The 23,705-nt window shown below is 41.4% G+C and overlaps 1 protein-coding gene across 1 annotated transcript; it reads right to left on the bottom strand.

Annotated features, from left to right (window-relative positions):
• Window positions 1–1,743: 1,743 nt before the first annotated feature.
• Window positions 1,744–23,543, bottom strand: afg3l1 (AFG3-like AAA ATPase 1). The gene is made up of 16 exons (XM_028584363.1): window positions 23,267–23,543; window positions 21,396–21,483; window positions 20,923–21,038; window positions 19,947–20,096; window positions 18,124–18,195; window positions 16,714–16,838; window positions 14,022–14,292; window positions 12,923–13,060; window positions 11,270–11,423; window positions 10,228–10,335; window positions 9,128–9,253; window positions 7,924–8,034; window positions 5,768–5,883; window positions 5,199–5,399; window positions 4,230–4,424; window positions 1,744–2,326 (listed from the first exon to the last, which is right to left on the bottom strand). The coding sequence occupies exons 1-16, from the start codon at window positions 23,396–23,398 to the stop codon at window positions 2,099–2,101; spliced, it is 2,331 nt and encodes a 776-aa protein (XP_028440164.1). The 5' UTR covers window positions 23,399–23,543; the 3' UTR covers window positions 1,744–2,098.
• Between the last annotated feature and the right edge of the window lie 162 nt (window positions 23,544–23,705).

Raw genomic sequence — 23,705 nt, 5'->3', positions numbered from 1 at the left:
AATAACTTGGATGTGTGAATGTACGTTATAGGAACCCATACAACATTCTTCACAGGCAAAATGAATGATTACTTTCATTGAATTTTGGGTGATTTATTCAAATTTTATAGCATTTTGAATAAAAAAACCACCCTCGCAACTTTCGGCTGGCGAGCCGCAGAAGTACGGTGTGATATCAGGTCTCGCGATGTAACGAATTGCTTCACGGCACTGCACACATACGCCCATTCAGGAAATAGTTTTGACTCGATTTCAGTAGTTCCCTGTGCAGCTGCGTCCTCCATACTGGACTGTATGAATGAATATTAATTTGGTGTATTCATATGGGACCAGCGGGTCAAACTTTAAAGACATATTTTCATGTCTGTAATTATAGAACGCAGCTTTAAATGAGATCTGAAACCAATCAAAATGAGCGGATATCTAAATGTTAATCCGAGAGCTTATTATATTTGATTAATTAAATAACCTTTATTTTGCTACGCAGGTGGCGGTGTGGGAAAAGGACCAGACGAAGGAGTTTCAGGGAATAAAGACAAAATAACTTAATCCCCAAATATCAATATGAAATATGATTTTCCCATCAGTCAGTGGGCTGGTAATGTAGCAGCTTCCTGTTGAGTCATTATCACAAAAGAAATCTATACAATCATCTACACGTCTTCACACAGCGTCGAGCCGTTTGTATGAAAGAAGCTAAAGCTCAAACCGACTGTCGCTGTGGTGGTTTTATTTTAAATTTATTTTTTACACCCCGAGCAGAGCCAAACGCGTCCGTGTCACCGGCTAATAAAAAGAAACTCCCTGGAAACGTAAAAACAACTGCAGGAAGCTAAATTGAACTTCACATCTCAAAATATTTAAACCTATAAAAATGTTTAGAGATTTGGCTGCAAAAAAAGTAATTTCTTCTTGCTGGTTAGCAGTACGTCAGTCGGGGAAGAAAACTCCCTTTTTATGCAATAAATAAGAAGAATGTGTATCATTTCCACATACAGTTCAGAGTCCCCCCCCCCCTTATTACAAGTGACAGTGGACAGACATGAAAGAAAGGGGGAGGGAGAGATGGGGGATGACACGCAGCAAAGGGCAGCAGGTCGGACTTGAACCCGCGCCGCTGCAAAAGGACCCAGCCTACATGGGGCGAACGCTCCCAATTGGTGAGCCAGCCAGAGGCCGCCCCAGCCTTGGTGGGATTAAAGATGAAAGAAAATTCTACGTTTAACCGGAGATTGTACAGAGCCTGGCGGAGCGTCATTCATAGACTTTAATAACTTAAATTTGTGTGGGCCTTTAAAAATCAATCATTTGTGTCCTTAAATTACTTTATTCATGGGGTCTCCCCTAGCTGTAGATAGGTGGGGTCTCTCCTCTAGCTGTAGATAGGTGGGGTCTCCTCTAGCTGTAGATAGGTGGGGTCTCCTCTAGCTGTAGATAGGTGGGGTCTCCTCTAGCTGTAGATAGGTGGGGTCTCCTCTAGCTGGAGATAGGTGGGGTCTCCTCTAGCTGGAGATAGGTGGGGTCTCCTCTAGCTGTAGATAGGTGGGGTCTCCCCTAGCTGTAGATAGGTGGGCCAACGCATTTTTTGTGCATGCATTATTTTAGTCCGGTGCAACACCGGTAGCGCCGCCGCTAGTTAGCTTAGCGTAGTGAATGGAATCCTATGTTGCCGGTTAGCATGTTGTGAGTAAAAGTGAGCCCACAAAAAGACGAAAAAAAACAACCTAATTACTTGCACTGAGACAAAACATGCGTTGGCCGACCTATCTACAGCCAGGGGAGACCGTGATAAGAACTATTTCAACAAACGGTGGCGCATCCCTTTAAACAATCATAACCCACAATATATCCACGTGTGTCGGCCCAAAATTTAAATCAAATCCAGGGGGGTCCATAGTGGGTGTTGTGGGGGACAAATTGGATGAAATTGAGAACCTTTCTGTAACGGATTCAATAGTTTACGTGTCGGGAAACAAAGCCACATTACGGACCCTACAAGGCTTCGTTAAAGTCTGTTTCTTATCTGGTGGACCTCCAAGGCTCTGGAAAAGTCCGTGTTGAGGTTTTTTTTGCAGCATTGGTTTCTTATTTGAGCGTTCTACGCAGCCAGCTGTTTGTCCGGAGTTGGTCCACCGTCCTCCTCCACTCCTCCTCTCTCCTGGTTCCAGTCTTTGAGTCCCTCCGGCAGGCTGGTGTCCTCCTCGAAGCTGCCCGTCCCCTCCACAAACTCCTCGTACGTCGACTTCTCCTCGAACGGCCGCGGGCCCAGCAGCTCCAACATGTCCGCCTTGTCCAGGACCTCCTTCTCCAGGAGACGCTTCCCCACCTAAGGGGGGGACAAATCAGGGGATGAATGCTGAGAGTTCTTGCCAAAAATCTACAACTTTAATACCACTTTTGCTACTAAAAATACCTCTGGGAATTCCCTGTGCGTGTGTCCTTGTGTGTTGACACACTGAGGAGTCTTGTATTTGCTTTTTAGATACGTAAAGAAAAAGAAACACCTTTGGACAGCAAGTCTTTATGCAGCTCGACATGATTATCCATAAATGGTAAAGCAAAGAGCAAAAAAAACAGATAAAAAAGGTCTGGGAGAGACAAACCAACTGTTTCAACCAAATCTCATATCTATCTCTAAACGTATACATTATTTAGTAGTCTTAGTAAAAGTTATAAAGGTCCCATTACATTGTGCTCTTTGGATGCTTTCATATAGACCTTAGTGGTCCCCTAATACTGTATCTGAAGTCTCTTTCATATAGGCCTTAGTGGTCCCCTAATACTGTATCTGAAGTCTCTTTTATATAGACCTTAGTGGTCCCCTAATACTGTATCTGAAGTCTCTTTTATATAGGCCTTAGTGGTCCCCTAATACTGTATCTGAAGTCTCTTTTATATAGACCTTAGTGGTCCCCTAATACTGTATCTGAAGTCTCTTTTATATAGACCTTAGTGGTCCCCTAATACTGTATCTGAAGTCTCTTTTATATAGACCTTAGTGGTCCCCTAATACTGTATCTGAAGTCTCTTTTATATAGACCTTAGTGGTCCCCTAATACTGTATCTGAAGTCTCTTTTATATAGACCTTAGTGGTCCCCTAATACTGTTTATAACTATCACCATTTCTAGCCACTGGGGGACCATAGGCAGGCTGGGGGAACTCATATTAATGTTTAAAAAAAAAAAACCTTTAAGACTACCGCACAACTTATTTTAAAAAATCCATTAAAAAAATAAATAAAAAATTACACACATTTTTTTATGCTTAAGCTCCGACTACGTGAGTCGTCTCTGTGTAACGTATTTTTTCCCAGCGTGTCTCTACGCCGTGTAACGTGAGACAGCCAATCATAAACTTGGTAGAAGCATGCTGCGTGCTGATTGGCTCCCTGACACTGATGAGATTTACTACTTATGTATTGAAATTGGGTATTGAATGACGAGGCATTTTTCGATACTAGAGGCATTTTGGTAGGTGCCTAAAAGTATTGCACTTAGTACCCAGCCTTACATATAATACACAAATAGTCTTTCTTTCCGCAAACTAGGGCCGCTCTCCCTTAGTCGATTAGTCGACTAATCGGTCGTTTTGGTCTTAGTCAACTTAGATTTCATGTTTGATGCTTTTTTTCATGCTGAATGACTTATTTCCAAGAAATGTACGAGCACATCTCTGGTAAACACAACAATTAAAGTGGTGCTTTTGCAAGACTCTTTGCAGAGAAACTCAGATTTACAGATCTGTCGATTAAATCAACTAATCGATTAGTCGGTACAGTTGAATGAGTGTTAGTCGACTCAGAATTTCTTCAAATCGAGCAGAGCCATACTGCAAACTATTACGCAAGTGGGCCCCAGAGCAAAAAGGGCCAAACATTGCTACTAGGGCTGGGAAAAAAATCTATTTGATTTAAAAATCGAGTTGGTAGGTCAAATCGTTTCTATATTTTCAAAAAAATCTAATCTTTGTTGCACACTGCACAGTGACTTTTCAATTAGAGAAAGGGTTTGGCTTTGCAATTTTGTTTGTGTTGATGCACTTTAATTAAATACAATAAATATATATTTTTTAAATATATTTACAGTTCGCAGTTATTTTGTTTTAAATCGAATCAAATTGTAAACTTCGTTTTTATAAAAAAAATTGCAGATTTTTTGAGGGAAACAAATCGCCCAGCTCTAATTGCTACTAAAACGTTTTGAGAAAGGTTGCGTTGGAGGGTCTCACCAGCTCCACCAGCTCCTTCTTGTCCTGGATGAGCTCCAGGGTTCTCTGGTACGCCCGCTCCACCAGCTCCCGGACCTCCTGATCGATCAGCTCCGACGTGGCCTCGCTGTACGGCTTCTCCAGCACCATCTCGCCCTGCCGGGGCAGGTCGAACGACACCTGCCCCACCTTCTCACTCATCCCAAACTGCACCACCTGGAGGAGGGCCGGGCAAGAAAACGCACTCAGGCTACAGCTACACTGCTACGTTAAATCTCTAAATTACTATATGAATAGACAAAATCTCTCATCACATAAATGAACTGAGAAGACGCAGTGATGTCTGAAGTCAAACAGGTGAAATCTAAAGTAGATTACGCTCTAGACAGTTTAAAAACTGCATCACGATTAATTTTTTAATCTCAACCGGTTGTAATCTTTACACATTAATAATTGGGTTTGAGCCGATTACAAAGATATTTGCTTTAAAAAAAAAAAAAAAAAAAAAAAAAAAAAAAAACGTAGAAGTGTAGATGTACCCTCAGAAACAAAAAAAGTGTCTGTATGTATGTATGTATGTATGTATGTATGTATGTGTGTATGTGTGTATGTATGCATCTGTCTGCCTGTGGGTTTGTGCGTGTCTGTGGGTTTGTGCATGTCTGTCTGTCTGTCTGTCTGTGGTTGTATCTGACTGTCTGTGTGTGTCTGTGGATGTGTGTATGCATCCGTCTGTGTGTCTGTCTGTGCGTGTCTGTCTCTCTGTGTGTCTGTCTGTGCGTGTGTCTGTGGGTGTGTGTCTGTCTCTCTGTGTGTCTGTCTGTGCGTGTGTGTGTATGCATCTGTCTGTGTGTCTGTCTCTCGGTCTGTGTGTATGTGCGTCTCTGTCTGTGCACGCGTGTGTGTCTGTGCACGTGTGTGTCTGTGCGTGCGAGTGTGTCTCAGTTTTTTGTGTGAGTGCGTGAGGGAGTGCCTGTGTGTGTGTGGTACCTGAGCGTAGGCGGACTGTGTGATCTTCTTCAGGTCGTCCTGAGCTCCCGTGGTGATCTTGCCGAAGAAGACCTGCTCGGCCACGCGGCCTCCGAGCATCATGCACATCCTGTCGAACAGCTGCTCCTTGCTGTACAGGTACTGCTCTCTGGGCAGGTACTGAGCGTAGCCCAGACCCTTCCCCCGCGGGATGATCGACACCTGGACACACACACACACAGGACAAGGGCTTTCACTTATTTTCTGCACTGGAAAAACATCAATCCTCCTACAAGAACTAGAGTCGTGTACGGTTCACATTTAAACAGATACTGGTAGGTGGAATTTGGTAGCCAACGGTTCTCTCTCTCTCTCTCTCTCTCTCTCTCTCTCTCTCTCTCTCTCTCTCTCTCTCTCTCTCTCTCTCTCTCTCTCTCTCTCTCTCTCTCTCTCTCTCTCTCTCTCTCTCTCTCTCTCTCTCTCTCTGAAAACGAGTTTGGTTATCTTATCTAGAACATTTTGAAAATGGGTCAAATTTGACCCCGAGGTCATCAGGAGGGTTTTTTTTGTAGGTTTTCTACGAGCCGTACCTTCAGCAGCGGGTCGGCATGCTGCAGGAACCAGCCCACGATGGCGTGGCCCGCCTCGTGATACGCTACCGTCTTCTTCTCCGTCGGCTGCAGCACCTGAGTCTTCTTCTCCAGACCTGGAAACACACACACACAACATATAAACAAACCTCTCATTGTTCTGCTGTTGTGTCTTTATTATTATTATTATTATTATTATTATTATTATTATTATTATTATTATTATTATTATTATCATCACTACTACTACTACTATTATTATCACTACTATTATTATTATTATTATTATTATTATTGTTACTACTACTACTACTACAATTATTATTATTATTATTGTTACAATTATTATTATTACAATAATTACTATTATTACCATTATTACTACAATTATTATTATTACTACAATTATTATTATTACTACTATTATTATTATTATTATTATTATTATTATTATTATTATTATTATTAGAGCATTTATCAGGGGAAGCAAATTCTATGTATTGGGATGTCTCTTTTTTTTGGACTATTTTTAAATATCAATCCTTTTCCCCAGAATCAACTGATTTACCCAAATATTTTCTGTTTCTACGGTACCGCCGACAGCGACTAAATCATATCCGTTTCCAGGGTAACCAAGCAAAGCAGAAAATGCAGAAAATCCACGTTATGTTCTTCTTTACAAAGTCAATAAATGTCAGACTGACGTGTGAGGTCATTCTTCTTAGAAAACAAATGAGTTTTTAGAAATGTCATTATGATGGATTGTCTCTAGAAGTGTTTTATTCTACTTGTGTTTTTGTTAAAGAAGGGAAAGACAATCCCAAACCCCAATACTATCGAATCGCAATAAACAAACAATGGCTACACAAGTCCAATCGGCGCCCACGTATCGTAAGAGAATCGGGGACAAAAACATATCGTCTGAGACCGAATTACTATTATTCATGAGGACATTAAAATGAAGGAACTTGATATTGCAATGCATTAGACTATTTTCACGCTTGCCGTCTTTTTATTTTTTTTGACAAGAAACAGTTGACTAAAAAAAAAAAAAAAAAAAAAAAAAAAAAAAAAGAGGCAGCGTTTTGGTTCCAGAAAGCAGCTGAGAGCATCTTATGGTTGCTATAACAACAGCTACTGTTACAGTATCCTAGAGCGCTATGTGAAGCGGTGCTAACGTTAGATAAAACAAAGTGGAGCGAAATTATGATACATACTTTCCCTCTTGTTATTATTAAAGGACAATTCCGGCGCAAAACGAACCTAGGGGTTATTAACTGATGTGTACCTACTCTGTCGCTCTCTGGGACATGTTTTCATGCTAATCGATAATGAGTTTGGAGCTTTGACAAGGCTACCGCGGACCGCTGGTTAGCTTACAATGCTAGTATTTGGGGCATAAGGAGACTCAAATTAAATCGTTATTCAAAACCACTAAAAAGGCTCAAAATATCACCACACGTTAACGTTAGCATAATGAGGGTCCCTAAATGTGAACCGAAGCATTGACAACATTGTAAGTGTACAGATAGTTTATTAAAAAGATAGATTATAAAAGACAGTTGCGTTCATGTTTACTTGCGGGAGCCATCTTGGAAACCAGTCATGACTAGTCGAAAAACGAGCGGCGTGCAAAAGGAGTCTGAGAGTCCCATGATGTCTGTGGAGATTCCACGTTGCACAGCACTCGTTTTTAGACTAGTCATGACTGGTTTCCAAGATGGCTCCCGCAGGTAAACATGAACGCGACTGTCTTTATAATCTTTTTTTAGCGAGCTAGAGAAAGGAGAGAGAGAGAAAGAAAGAGAGAGACAGAAAGATAGATAGAGAGGTGCTAACGTTAGATAAAACAAAGTGGTGGAGCGAGCTAGAGAAAGAACAGAGAGAGAGAAACAGAAAGAGATAGATAGATAGATAGATAGATAGATAGATAGATAGATAGATAGATGCTAACGTTAGATAAAACAAAGTGGTGGAGTGAGCTAGAGGAAGAACACACAGAGAGAGAGAGAGAGAGAGAGAAAGAGAGAGAGAGGGGGAGAGAGAGGTGCCAACGTTAGATAAAACAAAGTGGTGGAGCGAGCTAGAGAAAGAACAGAGATAGAGAAACAGAAAGAGAGAGAGAGAGATATGTCAACGTTAGATAAAATACTGACCTCCGATGACGCGGTCGATGGCCTGTTCGAAGTGTTTCCCGTTGACGGACGTGTTCAGGTGTCGGGCGGCGATCAGCGCCGCCTCGTTGCAGACGTTGGCGATATCGGCTCCTGGTGAAATACATCCGTCAGCAAACATTCAAAGCTAGTTAGCTTAACACTAAACACATTCTTTATAACTGTAAACATGGTAGCAGATGGAAAATGCTGATTTTCTCTTCTTAAACCAAAAAGGCAGTTTTTTACTTTCTGATCCGGTTTAAAACATTTGGTTTTTAAAGTGTTTCAAACTAACAGAAGTCTCCTTTTTGAAATCAGGGATCCCACATATTTTCACAATTTCTAAACTTTTTCATGACTTTTTAAAAGACACATAACAAAATGTCCATGTTTTCACAACGTGATACACAGATGTAATAAACAGCAACCTTCTTCTATCTCTAAATGTTTATTACAGCAGGATGATGCTTAGCCTCCGTGTGGGTACTCCTGTCGGCTTCTCCTAACTGGGAGCCTGATGTGCCCTGTGCCCTGCTACACCCTGCTAAGCCCTGCAGTGCCCTGCTACACCCTACAGTGCCCTGCTACACCCTGCAGTGCCCTTCTACACCCTGCAGTGCCCTGCTAAGCCCTGCTACATCCTACAGTGCCCTGCTACACCCTGCAGTGCCCTGCTACACCCTGCAGTGCCCTGCTATGCCCTGCTAAGCTCTGCTACATCCTGCAGTGCCCTGCTAAGCCCTGCAGTGCCCTGCTACATCCTGCAGTGCCCTGCTACATCCTGCAGTGCCCTGCTACACCTTGCTTTTACTATTATTGCCACTGTTCATCACACCCCCAACCGGCACCGTCAGACACCACCTACCAAGAGCCTGGGTCCATTTCCTCGCCGCTGTTGCACTAAATGCTTGCTCTTGGGGGAATTATTGTAATTGTTGCATCTTTATAAATTATAGATTATATTGTGTGGTCTAGACCTACTCTATCTGTAAAGTGTCTTGACATAACTCCTGTTATGATTTGATACTATGAATAACATTTTAATTGAAGTAGCTCATACTATAAGCTTCAGAAAATCTCAACTATCCCTTTTCTCTCAGTGTATTCACATAATTTAGGGTGTATGGTCTTAACTGAGCATCCAGAGGTCAAACAAAGAATTTTCATAAAAAACACTATGACAGACGATGCAGCAGGAACGTACCGGTGAATCCCGGCGTGGCAGCAGCCATCTTCCTGGCGAGAAAGTCTTTGTCCATGTTGGGGTCCAGTTTGATCGGTCGCAGGTGGACTTTAAAGATGGACGCTCTGCCCTTAATGTCTGGCGGACCTGAGAGGCAACGGGAGGAAAGAAAAGCCCTAAATCTGCTGCCACACACCATTTAAAACCATCAGACCACTTGGCTTCAGTTACAGAATCAGTCGCTTGATGTGGAAGGAATAAGGGGCCGACAGGATGGATGTGGATTTGGGATTTGTTTTTTGTTTTTCATTCAAACCTTTATTTAACCAGGAAAAAACTCCTTGAGATTACAAATCTCTTTTACAAGAGGGTCCTGGCAAGTGGCAGCAGCTAGGTTTCAATAAATACAAAGACAATAACGAAATAAAAACAGACACACTTTCACTCATCATATTCGAACACCAATGTCATCATAAAGAAAATCTGGGTCCTAAATCAATTTAAAAACAATGACACACAGACTGCCTTTCTGCAAGGTCTTTTAGAAAGCCTTTAAAAAAATAAAGTGAGACCAACTCCTTCAACTGTAGCTCATTCTGAAGCTGATTCCATGCAGATGGTGCTGCAAAATTAAAAGTCTTTTTGCCAAAGTTAGTGCGGGCTTTAGGGACTGACAATAAAAACAGATCCTGTGAACGCAAGTGATATGTCCCTGCAGACCTTGGGAGGATGTAAGCATTCAGATAAGGAGGAAGTAATCCTAGTACTGCTTTATAAATAAAAAGATGCCAGTGCCTCCAACGCCTAATTGAGAGGGAGAACCACTCGACCCGAGAGTAAAGCAAACAGTGATGAGTATGAGATTTTAAGTTTGTGATGAATCTTAAGGCTCCATGAAACAACGTGTCCAAAGCGTGAAGACATATATAAAATGTCACCATAGTCCAAAACAGACAATAATGTGGCATTTACAAGTTGTTTTTTTTGCTTTAAAAGATAAACAAAACTTTATTCTAAAGAAAAAATGCATGGTTGCAATGGTGCTGCTGTACACGTATCTATCTGTAGTCAGAGAACAAAGACAGCGATGACTCCTTCAGTTTCACCAATCAGCTCGTTACCTATGTAGATCTGTCGGTCGAAGCGTCCCGGTCTCATCAGTGCAGGATCCAGGATGTCGGGTCTGTTGGTTCCGGCCAGAACCACCACGTTAGTCGCCGTGTTAAAACCTGCAAAGCAAAAAAAAAAAAAAAAAAAAAAAAGTTATTATAGCAACAAAAGACACTCTTGGCTGCTTTTTGGAACCAAAACGCTAGCAGCAGCAGCTTCTTTTTTTTTTAAACCACAAAAGCGCCATAGTCAACTTTTTTGTGTGTGATCATGGCCTTAGACCTTAAAGTGCTAATAGTATGCTTTTTGGCTTTTCCCCTTTCCTTTATTGTGTTATATATCTTTTATAAAAAGCCCAAAGTCCCCCCCAAAGGGTCTTACCATCTCCAACAGAAACACTGTTCACCAACTGCTCCAAACAGCTCTATTGTAGTCCAGCCTTTACTTCAGAGACCAACATGGTCACTTTGTAACACACGTTATAATGCTCGCCTAGCTGCTAGCATGGTACACCCTCATACTCTGCTTCTGACTGGCTAGTAGTCCTTACCTAGGTACTGAGCATGTGCGACACCCAACAAAGATGGAACAGAAGTGAGATGTCTCACTCTGTAGCTAAAACAGAGAGCTCAACACACAGGGTGAAAAGAGGAGCTGCAGCAATGTGCAGTAGAACAAAAGTATGTTATTTGAAAATGAAACCATGTAAACCTATTCTTATATAACCTCTAAATACAAGTATGAACCTGAAAATGAGCATAATAGGAGCACTTTAAAACAGAATTTAAAATCGAAAAGCTGAAGCGTCACCCTGAAGAAGGCTGTTTCGTGCCACCACGCGTGGGTTGCTGCCAATCTATTTTTAACGTGCCATAGCCATTTAAATAAAAGGCTTTTAAAACGTTTAGCTAGAGGAGCGCCTTGGGCGTTTCGTCTCGTTTGAACATTCGTGTTCCCCTTCCAAAGAGCAGCTTCATCGTGGGTTTGAACTCCTGACCACTCCAGACTTTCTGTTCTTAGAAAGCCAAAGCTTCGGTCGACGTTGCGTCGTACCGTCCATCTCCACCAGCAGCTGGTTCAGCGTGTTCTCCTGTTCACTCTGACCGCCAAAGTTCCCGCCTCCCCTCTTCCTCCCGACGGCGTCGATCTCGTCGATGAAGAGGATGCATGGGGCGTTCTTCCTCGCCATGGCGAACATGTCCCTCACCTGTGGAGGAGGAAAAAACCCCAATCAGCCGCTCGGTTTTCACACAAAACATCACAGCTGTTTCTCAGAGCAGTTCGTGCTTCATATATTGGAACGCTGCAGGGATGCACCGAATCCAGGATTCGGCTTCACCCAAATATTGGGCTTTTTGACAGGGGGTTGCGGTTTCTGCCGAACCTTAAAATTTCTTTCCTCCGAACCCTATGCTTGCACTACACGCGTTACGCTGGTCGACATAATGACGGCGCCGTTGTTTACGGGATGGTGTTTACGTACAGTACAGGCCCCAAGTTCGGACACACCTTCTCATTCAATGGGTTTCTTTATTTTCATGACTATTTGCATTGAAATGGTTTTCACTTCACAGGTGTGCTTTGTCAAGGTTAATTAGTGGGAGTTTTTTCCCTTATTAATAAAAAAGCAAAGGGTGGCTACTTTGAAGAATCTAAAATATAAGACATGTTTTCAGTTATTTCACACTTTTTTGTTAAGTACATAATTCCATATGTGTTCATTCATAGTTGTGATGCCTTCAGTGAGAATCTACAATGTAAATAGTCATGAAAATAAAAAGGAAACTCATTGAATGAGAAGGTGTTTCCAAACTTTTGGCCTGTACTGTAGTTGGACTGTTCAACGCAGTAGGCTGTGAGAAAGTGGACATGGATCTGGTGAGCGGAAAAAGTTGTTGTTTGGCAGAACTTTCAGTCAAAAGAAGGCCATTCAAGTCCAGCTACATGTTCAATTTGTTCAATGCCGATTTGTCTGGTGGTGGCGAGGACCCTAAACTATACACAACACGGCCGCTGGTACAACATTTGGTATCAAACATCCGAAAGAATACGAGTTGTGCACAAAGGAATCTACAGACAGCAGCCAGAATGCAGCAACTTCAGGTAAATAAAAATAAAAATACACTTGCTGTGGACGTTGTTAGCTTCTAGAGCTGGGCGATTTGTTTCCCTAAAAAAATCTATGATTTTTTTTAATAAAAACTCGATTTACAATTCGATTTAACTGATATAACTGAACTATAAATATATTTTAAAAATATATATTTATTGTATTTAATTTAAGTGCATCAACATAAACAAAATTGCAAAGGCAAACCCTTTCTCTAAGTGAAAAGTCACTGTGCAGTGTGCAACAAAGATTGTTAAACATCCAAATTATTTATACTGTATTTGGATAAAAAAAAAAAATCATATAATTAGATTTTTTGAAAATATGAATCAATTTGACCTACCAACTCAATTTTTTAAATCAAATTGATTTTTTTCCCAGCCCTATTAGCTTCATTAATGTATATACTGTGTTAATAGACTGAGGATGGGAGGAGGATTCGGTCTTCGGTCTCGGCAGAATCTTAACCAGTGGATTCGGTATCCGGCCGATCCCCAAAAATCTGGATTCGGTGCATCCCTAAAATATTGTACTCAACATAAAATAATTTGCAGGGGAAGGGGGGAGGGGATGGTGATCTGGTTTCTTTTGCTCACCCTGGCCGGGCCGACGCCCACAAACATCTCGAGGAACTCGGAGCCGTTAACGGTGATGAAGGGGACGTTGGCCTCTCCGGCTGTAGCTTTGGCCAGCAGAGTCTTCCCCGTCCCGGGAGGTCCGGACAGCACGGCACCCTGGGAACACACGCGGCGAGACATATTAAACTCACAAGAACACACAAAGTTACAACTTCAGGAACTTCATTAGTCACCCCAACAAACTAAATACTACATCTATGTTGTTTAATAATTAGGATTACGTTCGCCAATATTGTCTATGAAGTTTGAAAAAGCAGGCAAGCTCGACAATCTATCTTGGGGTGTCATGATTCTCGAAAGTTTAATCACCAACTATTTTCATAATCTTCTGATGTCAGCTTGTTAAATATGAATATTTCTTCTCTCCTCTGTGACAGTAAACTGAATACATACAGTACAGGCCAAAAGTTTGGACACACCTTCTCATTCAATGCGTTTCTTTATTTTCATGACTATTTACATTGTAGATTCTCACTGAAGGTATCAAAACTATGAATGAACACATATGGAATTATGTACTTAACAAAAAAGTGTGAAATAACTGAAAACATGTCTTATATTTTAGATTCCTCAAAGTAGCCACCCTTTGCTTTTTTTGATAACTCTGCAAACCCTTGGTGTTCTCTCAATGAGCTTCATGAGGTAGTCACCTGAAATGGTTTTACCTTCACAGGTGTGCTTTGTCAGGGTTAATTAGTGGAATTATTTCCCTTATTAATAAAAAAGCAAAGAGTGGCTACTTTGAAGAATCTAAAATATAAGACATGTTTTCAGTTATTTCACACTAATTGTTAAGTACATAATTCCATATGTGTTCATTCATAGTTTTGATGCCTTTAGTGAGAATCTACAATGTAAATAGTCATGAAAATAAAAAGGAAACACATTGAATGAGAAGGTCCAAACTTTTGGCCTGTACTGTATAATAATACACTGAGTCTGTCTGTCTGGCTGTCTGTACGTGTGTTTGTGTCTACGTGTGTGTCTGTGCGTGTGTGTCTGTCTCTGTGTGTGTCTGTGCGTGTGTGTCTATGCGTGCGTGTGCTCGTGTCTTTACCTTGGGGATCTTGGCCCCGAGGTCCTGGTACTGTTTTGGGTTCTTCAGGAAGTTGACGAACTCCAGGATCTCGAGCTTGGCCTCCTCGCAGCCGGCCACATCCTTGAACTTCACCTCGATGTTGTCCTTCATCATCTTTGCCGTCGACTCGCTCATGCTGAAGGGCCCGCCCCTTCCTCCGCCGGGGCCTCCTCCCATTGGTCCTCGCCGCAAAGTGAAGAGCAGGAAGCTGATCAGCAGCAGGGTCGGTATCATGCTCATCAGGAAAGAGCTGCAAGAAGAGAGGAGGAAGGTTATCGTTGGCGGGGCCCAGCATTGCTATGGAGATGTTATTTAGAGCTAAAATCATTAAATCAATTAGCTGTTAAAATTGTCCCTAACTATTTTGATAATTGATTGAATTAAATTGGTGCTAAAAAAAAGTTAAACTTCTCTAAATGCGAATATTGTTCTAGTGTCTTCTCTCTTCTGTGACAGTAAAGTGAACATCTTTAATTTGGGGACAAAACGAGACATTTGAAGACGTCATCTTGGCCTTTTTGGGAAACACGGATCTACTTTTTTCACTGCTAGATTGTGGAAAAAAAATTACATAATCACGATTATTTCGGTCAATATTGAAATCACAATAATGTAACACGATTACCCGTTAACGTCTGGTTGCAATTATTGAACTTAAAAGAAACAGTGGAAAAAGTTAAATAAATCAACAATAAAAAAAACACACATACATCTGTGAACTTTGCCTTAATACTTTTCCTATCTAAACTTTAATTTTTCCATTCAGAACACAAGAAAATAAGAGTTTACTTGCAAAACATGAGCTAAATAATTGTTTTTCTTGATTATGCTGTTTTTGTGATCGTTGGGTGCCAAAATCATCATCACGATTACATTCTGATTAATTGCACAGCCCTATTTTCTGACATTTTAGAGACCAAACAACTTTATCTCTCAGATACGTTTCCAGCAGTTGTATCAAAAGCCACTGGTTTAGGTTTGGGAATCAAAATCCCCCCTTAGCCTGACATCTACTGCTGCTCCATTGGGCTGCGATTATGGGGGGTGTGTTTCAACCGAACCAGGAAAGAAAATGCCTCTGCACTCAATTGAATAGACCTACAACCAATCAGAACAACAGATAGACCTACAACCAATCAACCAATCAGAGCAACGGATAGTCCTACAACCAATCAGAGCGCCCCATCTTCTTAGCGACCATCGGGGGCCAGCTGATAAATTAAACTTTTGCCGAATCCCGTAGGAAGGACGGCAAAAAAATCTTTCCGATCCACAAATGCCTCGATCACAGTTCTCTGTTCCGCTTTTCTCTGTCGATATCTTCTATAACAGACGCCATGGAGGAATCTACACATCTCAGTTGTCCAGCGGTAGCCATCTTTGTTGTAAACTAATTCAACCCTAAGCGCTCTTTGGTGACGTGGTTGATCATGGGCGGTATCTAGCGGACCGAATGACAGCACAGATTTCAGTGCCAGTTAAATGGCAGCGCTGCCCTCTGGTGCTCCGAAACAGACGCTCCAGGCAACTGAAGCATCACCGCGAAGGGAGACTTCTAAATAACTTCAATCGCCACTATCTCTTCCTAAAACTATTCAGCTGTTCACTTTTCAGTAAACCAACCAAAATTGGCTACGAAATTCATGATCCAATCACAGCATGACATCCTGCTTTAAACGTCCTCTCTCCGTTGCGGTCAGCTGTCTTTTCAGGCAAACGTGCAACCCTCCTCCTCCTCCCCTTCCACCTCTGGTCATCGTCTATCGCGGCAACCTGAGTCCCTTTCCGGCGGACAGGTCCTTAGTTTGGTCTCCGGGTTCCCTCTCCACCATCACCCGTGTCTAGGCTCCATCGGGGGGGGAATATGTCTTGGCTTTTCTACACCTTTAAAATATGAACGATGGAGTGTAATCCCCAAAGACCGACGATATGTACATTTCATATTATGCTTATGTACAATAAATCAAAGTCTCTCCTGATTGAAATGACACCAACAGTTTTTTTCCAAATATGCCGCACTTTCCCCACATAAATTGCCAATTTTCACACAAAATATGCGGCGCTTGCATGATTTCATAACCCCTGCTTTTTCGTTGCAAAAAAGTCCCATAATATATCTTAGCAGAAAGTTGAAAAATGTTGCGTTTACTTCACAGTAAGAGCAGCCATTTTCCCCTGTTGCCATAGGAACAAGTGACATTATGAAGTGACGATATGAAGTGACGATATGAAGTGACGATATGAAGTGACGATATGAAGTGACGATATGAAGTGACGATATGAAGTGACGTAATTACGCAACGTGAACATCATCGAAAAGCAGGGTGTTCAAATCACTGTTTTTTCTAAATTTGCGTAAATATCCCGCATATTCCATCGCATTTCTTAAGAAAACGTGCCGCATAATCAAGGATTTTTGCCCGCAACAATCCCAAACAAACTCTGCATTTTTCTGGAAGGACTGATTAGTAAACAGAATGTGCCTTTGGGACAGTGGATGAATGGTTGCTGATAATGGGCTGATAATGTAGATATTGCATTAAAGATCAGCCACCCACTCAGATGAGTTGATATTCTGTCTATAATGGAGTGGAGTGGACATTTCTAAGTGACCCCAAATATTTCTCCGGTAGTGTACATCGCCGATAAGAGCGTTGAGCGTTGGACCCACCCGTCGCTCTCGGTGCTGTAGACCACCGCGGGACGGTGGGACGGCTCCAGGCCGAGCTCCAGCTGCGCCGCCTCCAGGTTCCTCTCAAACGTGTCCACGCTGCCGATGTTGAACCAAACGTAGCTCTGAGGGAGGGGGGGGTCACACGAGATTTCATGTTAAAAAGATTGTGTATTACAACAACAAAAAGAGTAGGCACAATAAAAAGTAGCATCGTCCTTCATGTTTTCAGTCCGTACAAGGGCTGCCACCTCTTAGTCGATTAGTCGACTAATCGGTCGTTTTGGTCTTAGTCGACTAAGATTTCTTTAGTCGATTAGTCATTTTTTATGCTTATTCATGCTGAATTATTCATTTCCAAGAAACTTATGAGCACATTTATGGTAAACACAAGATTTAAAGTGGTGCTTTTGCAGGATTAATTGTGGAGAAACTCAGTTTTACAGATGGTTAATTAACTACATTTATATTGTGCTTTTCTAGTCTTAACCACCTCTCAAAGAGCACAGCTCTGTCAATTAAATCAACTCATCGATTAGTCGACAAAATCCAAGTGTTAGTCGACTAAGAATTTCTTTAGTCGAGGACAGCCCTAGTCCGTACAAAATCTTGCTGTGTGCTGTATAGTTCATTTGTTTGGAGAAATTGCCTTTTTTTTTGGGGTCATTGGCTGTGTCTCAAACCGCACACTTCTGTCAGTATACTGCTAACAACTTCCTGCCGTAGTGCCCACTTTGGATGGTCAGCGTCGTCCCAAACGGACCACTTACGTTATTTCTCGCTTAAAATGTTTTCAGAAACACGTTTCGGTGAACTTTTTTAGGAAAATACAAGACCGTGTTCTGAACAAGCCGCCCGTTATGCTCGGTTGTAAAATCCAGGAGAAGCCAGACCCACGTGACGCGTTCGTCCAATCAGCTGTCGGGCCAACATCCCCTGGCCCCTCCCCTTTCCGCTGCGTAGTCAAGATGGCGCCTGTTTAGTGCGAGTAGTGTCCATCGTTCCACACTGAACTTTTTGACCGTTTTTAGGGGTACATCCTGGTACTTTCAGTGCGCTGACTTTTTGCGTTATCTACACGATATACTTCAAACTAAGTGCTTGAAGTGTGCAAGTAGGCGCTTTGAGACACAGCCCTTATTTACACACTGATACAACTGCACAGATGAGAAGATCCAGATCGGAACAATTAGCTCACAAATTAAATACATGAGGAGTAAAAAACAACAACAACAACAACAACACGGCGGCAATTTGTTGGACCCATTTTCACATTGGATGCTTAATGTCAACATTACATACAGTCGGTTTGCAAAGAAATATAGTTTTTGGTCTTAGAAATTAGGTGAAAGAAAGTTTAGATTGTAAAGTTTTCTGCTTCAGAGTCAGATTAGCGCTTGGTCCTCTCACCGCGTCGGCGTCGGCGCCCGGCACCAGGATCACTCGGACGTACTGTTTGTTGACAACCTCCAGCCGCTCCACCTGGACACAAAAACACATTATACATCATCAACCCCTCGCGTTGGCTTCCCTAAAGTTATCGTTCATTCCAACTTCCGTCAAGCTGCTGAACTCCAGTAGTAAATCTTAGCCCAGCAGAGCAGGGCTGCAGTAAATACACCAGCACTTTAATAATTACAGTTAATTCTTAGGGTGTTGTGTTGTCTGTGCTGTCATGTGTGTCCTTTTTGGGACCTTTGTGTCTCACTTTAATGTTGATTTGATCTTACTGGATTTGTATTTTTATTTGAGAATGTTTTTATGCTACATGTTGTTTGTGTTGTGAAGCAAGGGATTGTGGCACTATGTCCAAGACAAATTTCCCCTCTGGGACAATAAAGTGTAAACCTTTTTTTTTTTTTTTTTTTTTTCTCAATATTTGGTGTTTTTGCGACACTTTAGTTGCTTTTCTCTATGTTTTTATCATTTTTTGCTACTTTTTCCCCGATGTTCGTCACTGTTTTTTTTTGTTTTTGTCACTCTCTTCAAAGTTCTTCTATCAAATTTTGTTTCAAATGCTATAAAATTGAATACAACACCCAAATTCAATGAAAGTAGTGAACTGATCATGTATTGTACTTGTGAAGAGCACTGTATGGAAACATCCACGTTATTTTTTTTGACAATTTGGTTGAAAGAAATCCACTTTTGATATACAGTCCTTCCAGAAAAAACGCGATTATGCAATCGCATAATTCAACTCATAATCAATCGTATAAATGCATAAATATCCCACATATTCCATCGCATTTTTTAAGAAAACATGCCGCATAATCAAGGATTTTTGCCCTGCAACAATCACAAAAAAACTCCACATTTTTCTGGAAGGACTGGATATAGAAACTTTTTGAAAAAGAGTCAAATTTGACCCGAGGACATCAGGAGGGTTAAACACATCTTTAATGTTTACCGTCCACTACTTTACTGCAGTCAGTATCTTGAGCAGCCCGTGCTCTAGTCTACTCTCCGAGGTGTGTAGGCTACCCTGGCTAGGGCTGGGTACCGAACGTCGATACTTTTATGGTATCGAAAAAAATACTCCTATGAGTATCGAAAAATTCTTTATGTTTCGGTGCCAAATTGTGGTTCCAAAAGCATCTGAGGGCATAAGCGCAAGCTTATCTGTCCTCTCTGCATATTGACACACGTTGAAGTAACAGAGAGTCACGGTTGGTTTCAAGTGTAGTTACAATTTATTAAAACTTCACGTATACAGCGTTTGCTGCGATATGATATTAGTGGCGAGGCGATAATAATGGCAAGGCGATATTAGTGGCGAGGCGATATTAGTGGCGAGGCGACATTAATGGCGAGCCGAAAGAGGTCGCGGTGCTGTTGACGTTACACTTCCTCTTAGACAAGCAGCCACAACGGAGGTTTCTCCGCCCTGATGACTGACTGACAGGCTGAGCTTGCAAGGCAAGGCACTTTTATTAATGTTACTCTGAGTGAGCAGTTTTACCTGAATTTTTTTAATTTTGGTAACTGTATTGATTCACAATTAAGTTGGAAAATAAAAGCTTTGTGCTTAATGTATTTTTGTTGATGTTGAAATGGATTTTAAAACATATGGTATCTATAAAAGTATCGTTAGGAATCGGTATCGAAATTGGCACCGGATCCAAAGATTCTGAACAATACCCAGCCCTAACATTGGATAATAAATCTTTTAAACTCAGTCGTATTCATTTGGTTTGGTTTCTGCGGACGGGCAGATTTCACATCTCGCTCACCATCCCCCGGCCCACGTAGCGGTGGACGAAGTCCTTCCAGCTGATCTCTCGGCCGTTGTCTCTGAAGTAGAAATACAGCAGCGCCGAACTGGCCCCGGCCACGGTGATCGCCAGGTAACGGAAATCCTTCTCGTCCCAGGGGAAGTCACCCTGAAAAAATAAAAAGCACAGACACAGGCACACACACACACACAAGCACACAGACAGACACACACACACACACAGACACACACAGACACACACAGACACACACAGACACACACAGACACACACACACACACACACACACACACAGACACACACAGACACACACAGACACACACGCTAGATCAGTAAGGTAATGAAGACATGCTGTACATGGATGCGATTTACTGGGAACTGGGTGACACAGCAGTTCTGCAAAATTTCAAACCAATATTGTTTTCCGTGAAAAATATATCCAACAAAAAGTTTAAAAAAAAAAAAAAAATGTCCTTCCAGGATTTGCCATTAAAAAAATAAATAAAAGCATCTTGCGTATCGTCACTTTTATGATGAGAATAGAAGATGATACGTTTCCTGGAATCTTCATTCTTCAATGTGTGTGTGTGTGTGTGTGTGTGTGTGTGTGTGTGTGTCCCTTGCACTCGGTCAACACACAGAGAGGACAGATAAACTTATGCGCTCTCTACCGAAATTTGGCACCGTTTGATTTAACATGAATCGGTCCACGGTGGTACCGACGTTATTCGGTCTGTACCCAAAAAAGTGCAGAGTTCGGTACACAACCCTACATAAAATACCAACATCTAAAAGATCCATCTCTGGATAACATGCATCAACATCGGATCATTGATGAAATGAAGATTTTAAAATCGGAAAATCGATATTTTAAAACCTTACCGAGCCCTATGTGAAAGCTTTAGAATTCATGCTGAAATTGTGACTCACGATTTTCAACGTGATGCCGTTTTCATTCGTGGAAGTCATGACAAACCTTTTGCATTCGGCTCCACCAGTCTTTTCCTCCTTTCTTCCCTCCACCTGAAGATCTTCCTCCTCCGGCTGCTCCTCCTCCTCCTCCAGCTGATCCTCCTCCTCCTCCTTTTCCATCTGAAACTCAAACACGATTGTAGCTGAAACAGAGAGCTCAACACAGGGTGAAAAGAGGAGCTGCAGCAATGTGCAGTACAACAAAAATACGGTGTTTTTTGAAAATTAAACCACGTAAACATTTTCTGATATAGCCTCTAAATACAATTATAAACCTGAAAATGAGCAGAATGTGGGCACTTTAGGACCCTGCGGAAACCCTGTAAATGTCACAGAATTACAAGCCATTTATTTGTCACGTTTTATTCTCGTTATGCCTCTGGTTGTTTACTATTAAAAGATCTATTTAACGAGCGGTGGTGAACGAATAGGGATGTAACGCTGCATCATGAACTGTAGACACACATCGGCTCTCACCTTTGGGCTCAGTGGAGTACAGCCGCCGCTGAGCCGACTGGAATCTGCGACAGGAGGAGAAGAAGTCGGCCGGAGTCCGACAGCCGTTCTGAGAAAGACCACAGAAATACAAAATGTCACTGTCCAATTAACTGTGTCAGAAATAAACAACAATATATTTGTCTCTTTCGGTCAAAATTTTCAAAAGACGTGTAATGTACAACCGTTTTACAACAAATTAAAAATTTTGAATGAGTTCCAGGATACATCTTTATCTTTAGATCACTGTCATGTGACCCAGATAACATAATGACAAATACACAGCCTATATAGTAAACAATGCCTCTTTATTATATGCTAAAATAGAATGAAATTAGGAGTCTAAATGGTTGCAGTTCAACAACTTACAATTGAAATAACAATAAAAAGATATAGTCCGACCAATAATTTAAATATGAAAAGTCTTCCCAAAAGAGTACAGGCTGTTTTTACTGCAGATTAATGGAATTGCTCAACATTGTAGTACATTAGATTAGATTCAACTGTATTGCCATTGCACATGTCACAAGTACAACGAAGTAGGGCTGCTCAATTATGGAAAAAAAAAAAAAAAAAAAAAAAACATAATCACAATTATTTCGGTCAATATTGAAATCACAATAATTTGACACGATTACCCGTTAACTTCTGGAAAGAGGTTGCAATTATTGAACTAAAAAAAAAAGTTTTTACTGTTAAATAAATCAACAGTAAAAAAACACATACATCTGTGAAATTTGCCTTAATTAATACTTTTCCTATTAAAATTTTATTTTTTCATTCAGAACACAAGAGAAAATAAGAGTTTACTTGCAAAATGTAATTATTCTGTTTTTGTGATCGTTGGGAGCCGAAATCATAATCACGATTACATTTCGATTAATTGCACAGCCCTACAACGAAGTACAACCAACATGTAGTAGGCTAAGTGTCTAATCAGAAGTGCTTATGCAGTGATTAAATACGTATTAAATAACATGTGCAACAGCATGAATAAAATAACATAAATTACACCATTTACTAATACTACATTCAATGCACATTTGGGAATGTGGCTATTGTAATTTGATACCAAAAAAAATGAACCCTCTGATCCTTTAAAAGACAACATAAATTTGGGAGGAGGAAAGTTGACAATAATAAGCTGTTAAACTACATTGGACAAATGCAATGCTTTGTGTAACTGTATAGTGACTTTCAGTCAACACTGATGTAGAAGAACACTGCTTTGGTATGATGAAACCACGTTTAATGGTCGATAGTAGAAAAGTAGACGCTTACTTAACCGGGCCTCAGTTAGCTAATTTAAGCAGCTAGATGGGTTGCTAGCTTGCTTCATGAGAAATGCCTCAAACAACTTTTGCTAATAGTTGTATTACTTGACTGGCCTATTTTGAAATGGACAGAATACCCCTGATTACAGGACAACATTTCACTAACAATCGTAAATATGACCCTTGCCTACAATTCCTAAAAGTCTGCTTGCTCACTGCGTAGCGGCTATGTGCCTACACAAAGTCCTTGTTTTTCTTGGAAAAGACGCTACTTGCTGGATTTGATTCATGCCGAATGAAAAATCAGATTATAATCAGGCAGTTCGTTTTACGTTTTTAGTTTTACAGCGTTCTGTATTCTTTAAATTAAGCAAACGACCCCTGAAATGGATGATTTTGCAGTGGGGTTTCGCACGTAACGTTAGACGGGCTAGCTTGGCACCCGAGACAAACACATAATAGTTTAAATCTAACTTCCAACAAACGTGGAGAGTTAATCTAGGTCCACTGACCACTGACAGACTCCACATTTCGTTGACAGACAGTTGGGGAAAAAAAACAACCTCCACCTTCACTTACCGGGGCTGCAGTGCTTCGGTATCCGGCTGTGAAGAGCAGTCGTGCCGTTACCGCAGACAGCCGAGCCCGGGCTCCTCCAGCCCGGCAGAGAGGCAGGGCGGCCGCCGAGAGAAGCCTCAGCAGCTGAGACATCCTCCCCCGTGCCGCGTGCCAAGTCTTTCAGTCCAAAACACACAAAATTTGGTTTAATTTCCTCCCCTGAACTTCATCGCGTTGCACCGATAAGTGTTAATGTATAAGAGCAACGGTGGTGTGACATGCAATGGTGAAATGTCAACCGAAGGATGATGTAAAGGCCCGTACGACTGTCTCTTTGAATACCTGAGTTAAATGAATATAAAGATAATTATATTTATGAATTATAAAATGGGGTTACATCGGGATAAAGTCGCGTTCTTATACAAAATGATATATTACAAATTGAATACACGTACACGCA

Source organism: Perca flavescens, chromosome 8 (assembly GCF_004354835.1).
Source record: "Perca flavescens isolate YP-PL-M2 chromosome 8, PFLA_1.0, whole genome shotgun sequence".
Lineage (NCBI taxonomy): Eukaryota > Metazoa > Chordata > Actinopteri > Perciformes > Percidae > Perca > Perca flavescens.
The sequence above is the reverse complement of the archived record's forward strand: the minus strand, read 5'-3'. Positions and strand labels throughout refer to the sequence as shown.

What these genes read in the sequence shown, in the direction of transcription:
- afg3l1 (XM_028584363.1), bottom strand. Translation starts at nt 23,398, where the DNA reads ATGTCTCAGCTGCTGAGGCTTCTCTCGGCGGCCGCCCTGCCTCTCTGC. An exon ending in GCTACGTGGGCCGGGGGATG is followed by an intron (nt 18,196 to 19,946) that starts GTGAGCGAGATG and finishes TTTTGTGTCCAG; the next exon opens with GTGGAGCGGCTGGAGGTTGT. An exon ending in CATCGACCGCGTCATCGGAG is followed by an intron (nt 5,884 to 7,923) that starts GTCAGTATTTTA and finishes GTGTGTTTCCAG; the next exon opens with GTCTGGAGAAGAAGACTCAG.